The sequence below is a fragment of the Rattus norvegicus genome, chromosome 6, assembly GCF_036323735.1.
Source record: "Rattus norvegicus strain BN/NHsdMcwi chromosome 6, GRCr8, whole genome shotgun sequence".
NCBI lineage: Eukaryota > Metazoa > Chordata > Mammalia > Rodentia > Muridae > Rattus > Rattus norvegicus.
In genome coordinates, this window is record NC_086024.1 from 136557696 (window position 1) to 136565911 (window position 8216).

The 8216-nt window shown below is 56.3% G+C and overlaps 1 protein-coding gene across 2 annotated transcripts; it reads left to right on the forward strand.

Moving 5' to 3' along the window:
• Positions 1-721: 721 nt before the first annotated feature.
• On the forward strand, positions 722-6716 carry Trmt61a (tRNA methyltransferase 61A). 2 transcript variants are annotated; one of them, NM_001007706.1, is made up of 4 exons: positions 722-755; positions 1218-1577; positions 3748-4014; positions 5540-6712. In NM_001007706.1, exons 2-4 carry the CDS (start codon positions 1247-1249, stop codon positions 5812-5814), a joined length of 873 nt encoding a protein of 290 aa, NP_001007707.1. In that variant the 5' UTR covers positions 722-755; positions 1218-1246; the 3' UTR covers positions 5815-6712. The 2 variants fall into 2 exon arrangements, with proteins under 2 accessions (NP_001007707.1, XP_008763160.1); XM_008764938.4 differs by lacking the exon at positions 722-755 and having other exon boundaries at positions 1181-1577; positions 5540-6716.
• Positions 6717-8216: the final 1500 nt, after the last annotated feature.

The following is an 8216-nucleotide window of genomic DNA, read 5'->3' on the forward strand; positions in this document are numbered from 1 at the left end:
TCAGCCAGGGCCGAAATCTGAGGTCTGGAGTCAGGCACCTGAGTTTCTAGGGCAAGGACCTTACAACACTACTACAGCTTGTCCTATCCGCTTGGCTTCCAGCAGCCCCTCTCCCAGGGCACTAGTGAGTCCACTTCATAGGCTTCATATACTCTCAAGATGTCAGGGATCCTAGGAGGGGACGTTATGCCCCCTTCCCCTCACGCAGGACCTAGCCTTAGGCCACTTTTGCAGAATACTCCAGACTAACGCTACTTCTACACTCGGGCCAGCCCTAGCCAAAGTCTTTGCCTAGACCCCCCCGTCCCTTTGCCCTGCGGTCCCACTTTCTAGCATTTATCCTGGAGCCCAGGCAGGGTGTTTCAGAGCCGTTTGCAAAGACAAAATGTCATGGTGGGCCATAGTAGGGAGGCCCTGGGGTTGCATAGTTGTCAAAGTGCGCTTTAGGGTCAGGCGTATCCCGCGGGCAGAAGCTTCGTGCACTGGGCAACCCTAAAAGGCCGCACGCGGACAAGCTGCTGGCGAACAGGGGACTTTTATTTTGCACAGTGCTCGGGTTTCTCGGGCAACGCGCAAGTGTGCACACAAGAACACAGCCGCGGAGACGCCAGCCAGGAAACGTCCTTTGGGAGCGCGCAAAGGACAGCGCGGCGGCTCCCAGCAACCCGTGCGCTGGTTTGACGTCATCAAAGAGCACCGGAAGTGCGGCGGCCGCGGCGGAGACACGTGTAGATCGGAGAGCCGGTTTATGCTGCGTAAGTTTCCGAGCTTGGAGCGGCGCTCCGGGCTTGCTAGCAAGTCCAGTGTTGTTCGGCCGGAAGCCAGCCGTCGCTGCTATCGGGAGCCCTCCGTGGAGACTCTGGGCAAGGGGTTACAGGGAATCCGGACTCGGAGGTGGCTTCTCCCCCGTGCTAGTGCCTGTCAGAGGCCGTCGCCTTCACACTGGGGGATGGAGAAAAGACTATATTCTAGTCCTTCCTGTGTGGGAATCCTTGGGTTTCTGCCACTGCGCACTCTTTCTTGTGTCCTCTGAAAACAGAGCTCTCCAGAAGGGCTCCATATGTTAGACTAGAGTGCACTTCTGTTGGGTTGCCTAAGCAAGTTAACTAAGCTAACGCTGCTCAGAACCCAGGCCCCACAGACCTCTCTATCCAGACCACAGATCTTCATCCTGCCTCCTGGTCCTCTGACCTGACGCCCACACACCACTTCTCCAGGTCCCTGATTCTTGGCAAATGTTAACACCATGAGTTTCGTGGCATACGAGGAGCTGATCAAGGAAGGCGACACAGCCATCCTGTCACTGGGCCATGGCTCGATGGTGGCAGTGCGTGTGCAGCGTGGGGCACAGACCCAGACCCGGCATGGCGTCCTGCGGCACTCAGTGGACCTCATTGGGCGTCCATTTGGCTCCAAGGTGACTTGCAGCAGAGGCGGCTGGGTGTATGTGCTGCACCCTACTCCCGAGCTCTGGACGGTGAACCTGCCCCACCGCACACAGATCCTCTACTCTACCGACATTGCCTTAATCACCATGATGCTGGAGCTGCGGCCCGGTTCTGTGGTCTGTGAATCAGGTGAGCTCCTCTGGTGTCTTCAGAGCTGAGCACATACATGAAAGTAGGAGTCAGACCCACAGTTAGGACAGTTTGCAGCCAGCCCTTCTTGCAGGGGTGTGTTGAACTACATGGTTTTTATTCTAGCTTTTACTTAGCAACTCCACTTGCTAGGGAGGGTGTGACTGCAGGGGGTGAAGACAGAAACAGCACCTGCTGCTGTCTCTGAAATGGCAGCTGGTAGGAGCTAACCTGGGTTGGGGAAGAAAGAAGAGGAGATGGTGGTGGTGCCCTATGAGGATCCGAGCAGGCTCGTTTGATGCTGGCCAAGGTGCTGACTGCTTATCTCTAGGTCAGCTGCCCCTTCCTGGAGCGGGGCTGGTTACTCCAGAGCTCATTTGTCACAGCCAGGCCCTCCCCTAATCCATTGAGCGTTAGCAGTGTCACTGATACAAGGCCAGGAGGTGGCTAGAAGTGTCTGAACTAGCCGTCTCTCACGTATTCACCCTTAGGTACTGTGGTGCAGCAGTATCAGCACGCACCTCTGCCAAGAATGACCCCGGCATCAGATGTGGCTAGATCCTTGGTGGTGTGCTTCTTGTGGGCTAAGATGCTGGGGTCCAGAGTCACAAGAGCTCCCATTCTCTCTGTTGCCGGCTTTCTGGGGCCTTATCGTTCTTTCCCTCTGAAGCAAGACAGCGGAGAGCAAAATTAGAGTCAGCTCTAACAGCTCTCCTTTTATACCTCTAATTAGGCCTTTGCCCTGTTTCAGTCAACACAGGGAGTCCTACACTCACTTGTGGTGCCAGGTCCCTTTGGCCTCTGAAAGACCGGACAGGCAGTGCTATTGATTTTGAGGAGCTTAGAGAACAGGGAAGCTGGTTTGAAGATGACTTAGAGGGATCCCCAAACTCAGGAAGTCAGGGATCTGAGAAGGTGACCTTTGAGTTAAAGATGATGAAGGGCTACCAAAAGCTGAAGAAAAGCCCCACCAATGCCCTGAGGTAGGAGCTCGACCCCTGAGCACGTTAGTAAGGAGGTCAGTGTAGCTGGACCGGGACATGAGGGCAAAGGACCAGTGACTGAGGATGGGAGGCCGCTGGGTGTCCTTCCAAGAGCCGGCAGAAGTCTGGAGTCCCCTCAGTGCCACTGTGTCAAGGGTGGGTCTGATTGACAGGAAGATCCGATGCTGCCAAGAGCAACGAGGGAGGAACCTGGTGGATGAGGCCCGGATGTGGGAGGAAGGATCCGTGGTAACTGGAGGTGGGATGGCCCTGTGGGTGGGTGACTGAACAGTCTGACTCCCGCAGTAGGTGTCCCTTCCCGCATCTTGGAGTGGTCAGGCTTGGATGGGGCCCATCTTTGCTCTTAGGGGTGTTTTGGGGGGGAGTTGAAAGAGCACTGCTACAGTGGGGGACATTGCTGGAAGTGGTCACCAAGCACTGGTACTTGGAGCTGTGGGAGGGGCTGAGTGGTGACAGAGCTAGCCCAGATCCTGGAGTATGTGAGGTCAGGTAAAGAAGGATAGCCCTGCCTCTAAGGAAGAGCTGAGGTTTGCTTTTTGTTTAGTTTTGTTTTTCAAGTCAGGGTTTCTCTGTGTAGCCCTGGCTGCCCTAAAACTTCCTCTGTAGACCAGGCTGGCCTCAAACTTAGATATCTGCCTGCATTTGCCTCCCAAATGCTGGGATTAAAGGTGCACACCACTGCCTGGAAAGTCTGGTTTCCAACAGACCGATGACATTACCGGAAGGTGGTGCACACCACCGTTTAGCAGGGTTGGCGTTGAGGAGAGGGTGTCAAGGAGCTCATGGGAGGAAATAAGATGGGAAGCTGTTAGCAAGACCCATGGGATGACCGTAGTGCAGGAGGGGCCAGGCCCCAGGTCGTGTAGGCCCAGCATTAGCTCTGTCGACTCACCTGGGTTGGCCCCACTGCTATGCTTCACATTTGTTCTGTGTGTGCTGGGTAGGGCTGCCCTGCCCTCTCCTGTGCCAATGCCACACAGCCCACTAACTCCAGCCCCATTACCCCAGCCCAAGCCTGAGGCGGCCAAGAGCAGACATGCAGCTCATGAAGTGACCCCATCTCCGCCCTCATATGCCTGTTATGAGCCCCTTCCTCCTGGAGAGGAGGAGTTGTTGATGGGGGACTGGTCCTCAAAGAACCTCTCAATTCTTGTTTCTCCTGCCAGGCACGGGCAGCGGTTCCGTGTCCCACGCGATCATCCGCAGTATCGCCCCCACGGGCCACCTACACACGGTAGAATTCCACCAGCAGCGGGCAGACAAGGCCCGGGAGGAGTTCCAGCAGCATCGGGTGAGCCAGTGGGTGACTGTGCACACTCAGGATGTGTGCCGGAGTGGCTTCGGTGTGGTTCACGTGGCTGACGCCGTCTTCTTGGATATCCCATCACCCTGGGAAGCTGTGGGCCATGCCTGGGATGCCCTCAAGGTTGAAGGTGGGTCAGTGGTGTTGGTGAGGGTGCTGGTAGGGGGCTGAGCTTCTGGGTCATCTGGAACCCAGGAAGACTCAGGTACCTGAGGGCCACACCATGATAATGGCCAGATCAGGGTTCCTTTTGGCCCACAGTGAGGACTGGCTCAGGCTGGCTGGAGACCTGGGTTAGAGAAGATGGGGCCCTGGGGCCCTGACAACTCCGTCCAAGTGCGGGCAGGATTTGCATGATGGAACGGGCCACGATCCAAGATGGAGGTCATAGGCAGTCCCCTACCCCCAGCCATTTCCTGCAGACTCCCTACACCCTTGCTGCAGAGCCAGGCAGCTGGACCCTTTTAGGGAAGATGCTGAGTGTAGGGGCGGGGCGATGGGAAGGCCTGGAGAGGGTCGGCTGTGAGCCAGAGAGGCTGCTGCTGAGTCCCAGGGAGTTCGCCTTTTCTGGAGAAGAAGCAGCCTTGGCAACCGGGGCTGCTCCCCGCCCAGCTCTGTACAGAGGGTGGGGGAGGTGGAGGCTCTCCTGCTATCTCAGGTTCTGCCCAGACCTCTGTCCCTGCTGTCTGCTGAGGTGTCCTAAGGGGAAGCCTGGAGGTCTACACCTGCAGATGTCCTGATGCAGGGTCTTTGGTCAATCCAGCCTTGGCGAGGTCCAAGCCAGGAAGGTGAGCCTCCTTACAAAGTAGAGGCTTCTCTCTCTTTTTTGGTCTTGTCCCATGATCCATGTCCACCTCTTCTGGGCTCTCCCTAGACCTTCGAGCTCTGGGTCCTTAGGTGTAGGGGACTTTTTTTTTTTTTTTTTTTTTTTTTTGAGTTGTTTTGTTTTGTTTTTTGTAGGCGTAGTGTCTTCTGACACTCCTATCTCTGGTGGTCTCTGGCTAAGAGTATATGGTGTGATTTGCTATGCAGTGACAGCGGGCTCTATCCTCTCTCATACCTGCAGGTGGTCCAGGGAACACTGTGGGTACCAGGCCCAGGGACATTTGGACACAATCCATCCCTGCCATGACTTGCTCATGAGCCCTGCCAAGACAGGGAGAGAGCACTTTCACAGTCTCTGGGCAGGCTGAGTGAAGCCTGTGGGCTGCCCCAGTGGGAGGCAGCAGGGAGGAGCTCAAATTGTGCTCCCTGTAGGCTCCTCCTGTTCCCAAGAGCCAACGACAGCCTCTAATTTTCTGTGACAGCAGCAGCCCACACACCGCCCCGTGCTGCCCCATTGTTAGAGCTATTCTTGGGACTGGCTCTGACAACCCTGACCCCCCAGCCCTCCACTGCCTCCTACAAGGCAGGGTGGTGATGCCTACTGGCAGGGAGACCTAGGCATCTTGGTCTTGGGCCTGGCTACTCACCTGGGCTTCTGACCAGGTGGCCCAGCAGGTAGGGTACAAGTGTACAGCTTCCCAAGCCTTTGCCTTGCAGTTTGGTCTGAGGGCTTACAGTCTGCAGTCAGTCTTGAGCCAGCCTCGGGTCCAGGGTGGGTTGTGGGTGCCACTACACCACACACCCTCTGACCCTGTGTCTTGCTCCTGCAGGTGGGCGCTTCTGCTCCTTCTCGCCGTGCATTGAACAGGTGCAGCGCACATGCCAGGCCCTGGCAGCCCATGGCTTCACAGAGCTCAGCACCCTGGAGGTGCTGCCACAGGTCTACAATGTGCGCACTGTCAGTCTGCCCTTGCCTGACCTGGGGGCCGACGACTTAGAGGGCAACGTGGGCTCTGATGCCACCCCCTTCCGTAGTGGCACACCCATGAAGGAGACTGTGGGCCACACTGGCTACCTCACTTTTGCCACCAAGACCCCAGGCTAGTGGGCCTCCAAAGGAATATCGGAGGCCAGCCGGAGGCCAGAGGCTGCCTTATATGGTCAGCCACTGCGTTTAGAAAGAGATGGGGGAGGGGCCTCCTGGGTGGTTGGGGAATAGGCTGGCCCGCTCAGTTGGGAGGCACTCCTGTCTTCTGAGAGGGAACCTCCGCTTCCTCACTGCCCAGCTCAAGCGCAGCCCCTGCTCTTTGTTGTCAACATGAAGTTTCCCCTCCACAGCTTTCCTGGGTTTTGGGACCAAATGGTACAACTTGAGAGCAGCAGAAGCTTGGGGCACTGTCTGAAGCCCCAGCTGACCTACAGGAGCAACGGACTATCCCATCCCTGGTCCAAGGCTCCAGCCCCTGGTGGTCCAGAGCTTAGCCAGAAGCTGTGGTTGAGCTAAGCTCAGAAAGCTGGGCCTATATTCATCTTCCTATACCTCCCTGAGGCTGATGGAGGGACCAGGCCAGCTTAGGATCAAAGGACGTGACTCCATAATCTTGTGCTGCACAGGCCCTGTGTGAGCGTGCCCGTGTGAGCGCGCCCGTGAGCTCCTGATGTGCTGTCACCTGAGGTTAGGCGGCATCCTGTGGAGATGGCATGCAGCAGGTTAGGTCCATGCTTCCAGTGGCCTGTCAAGCCCTTGTTGGAGCTAGGGTCAAAGAGCAGGTCATAGAGGAGGCCATCATGTGCTAAGAGCCCTGTCTATGGACTTGCTGCATGTGTCACCTTGGTGTCCATTCCCACCCAGTATGTGGCTGGCTTCACGGGAGTTTCATATTGGTGCGAGGCTGCCCTGTAGCTGCTGGTGATGTGTGAAACCAGCCACTGAGAGACTTAACCATGTCATATGTCATACCTGACATTACCTAGAGGAGCAATAAATGTTTTACCCCACTGTGCTTATCCTCTGGCTGCCAGCTGTGGTCCAAGCCTGCTGTCCCACACTCGGCTTCCTGAGCTCTGTTTTCCTCTCTGCCCTGAGAGGTACTATGGGGCTCTAGGACAGCACCACAGGACTCCTCACAAAGGCATGCATGTTCTGGGCTTCTTCCTACGTTCCTATGAGGGCCTAACTCAGTGTTCCTGGGGTTGGCTTCCTGGGCTGCCTGCTCCCAGTGCAGTATCTACTGTAGGTCCTGGAGACCCATGTACTGAGGCCTGTGTGTCCTCAGAGCTGCTCAGGCTCCCTAGGACCTCCAGCCTTGTTCCAGGGGCTTATCCTCCCTCCAGACCTGGCCTCAGCTCTAACATAGTGCCTAGCCTAAAGGACTGAGGTGAGGTTCCCAGGCGGGTTCAATATAAAGTGGGTGCCCTCAGCACCAGGACCTCTTAAAAGGGTTGTAAGCTGGGTGATCTAGACACCCTGCTACCTGGCCTGACCAACCCTGGCTCTCTGTCCTTGGGGAAGGGCTCCTGGCCAACAGGAAGAAGTCAAGGAACAGCATTACTGTGGAACAGCCTGCTCGTGTGTGACACACAGGCCGTATAGCAAGTAAGGCCCAGGTTATGTCTTTTTTCCATATGGGTCTCATTGTGGCTAGATGTCCTGCAGAAGGGACCCTGGCCAAGGCTGGAAAACCCAATCTACTCTTATTATCCCTTGGGAATAACCACATTCTGGCTTTTGTAGTTTCTGGGCCTTGGAGAGTCTATCCAACCCCAGCTTACCTCTAAGCCCAGCCCAGACTGGAGCGCTACCGGCACTGAACCTACCCATGAGCCTTTGCGTCTCTACAGCTCTGCTCTGCTCAAATCGTCCTCTTTATTAGTTTTTGAGGCGGGGTTTTCTCTGTGTAGTCCTGGCTGACCTGGAACTTGCTCTATAAGACAGGCTAGCTGTGAACTCAGAGATCTGCCCGTCTCTGCCCTCTGAGCACTGGTGTCAAAGGTGTGCGCTCCATACCTAACCAAATCAAGCCCTCTTGATTGCTTTCCCAGACCTCCCCACTCTTAGGCAGGAGCCTTCAGCTCAGCCGTCCTGGGTGTGCCCTACACTGATGTGCTAAGGGCTGTCTCAGCATGGATGCCCCCAAGGCAACTAAGAGGCCAGGTCCCCAGGTCCTACGGACCGAGCCTAACTCCGAAAGAAGCCCTGAAGCCATGGTTGGTGAGTTCAGTCAGCGGATCTTGGGTGCACCTGACTCAGAGGCTTGAGACTCATCACGGGGCAAGCTCCTGGAAACTTCCCTTCCAGCCTGCATTGTGACCAGGACAGCAGCACACCTCTCAACCTCCCTGAGAAGAGTCTGCTTTGCGGTGCCAAGTCCTGGGAAGCCCTGGATGCACCTGTAGGTGCAGATCCTGGTTCACCTGCTGGGAGGCTCCTGGGCCATGGTAGTCAGCTTCCTCAGCCTCCTGCAAGCTGTGCCCAGGCCTCAAAGTATGCTGCCCTGTGTTGAGGGT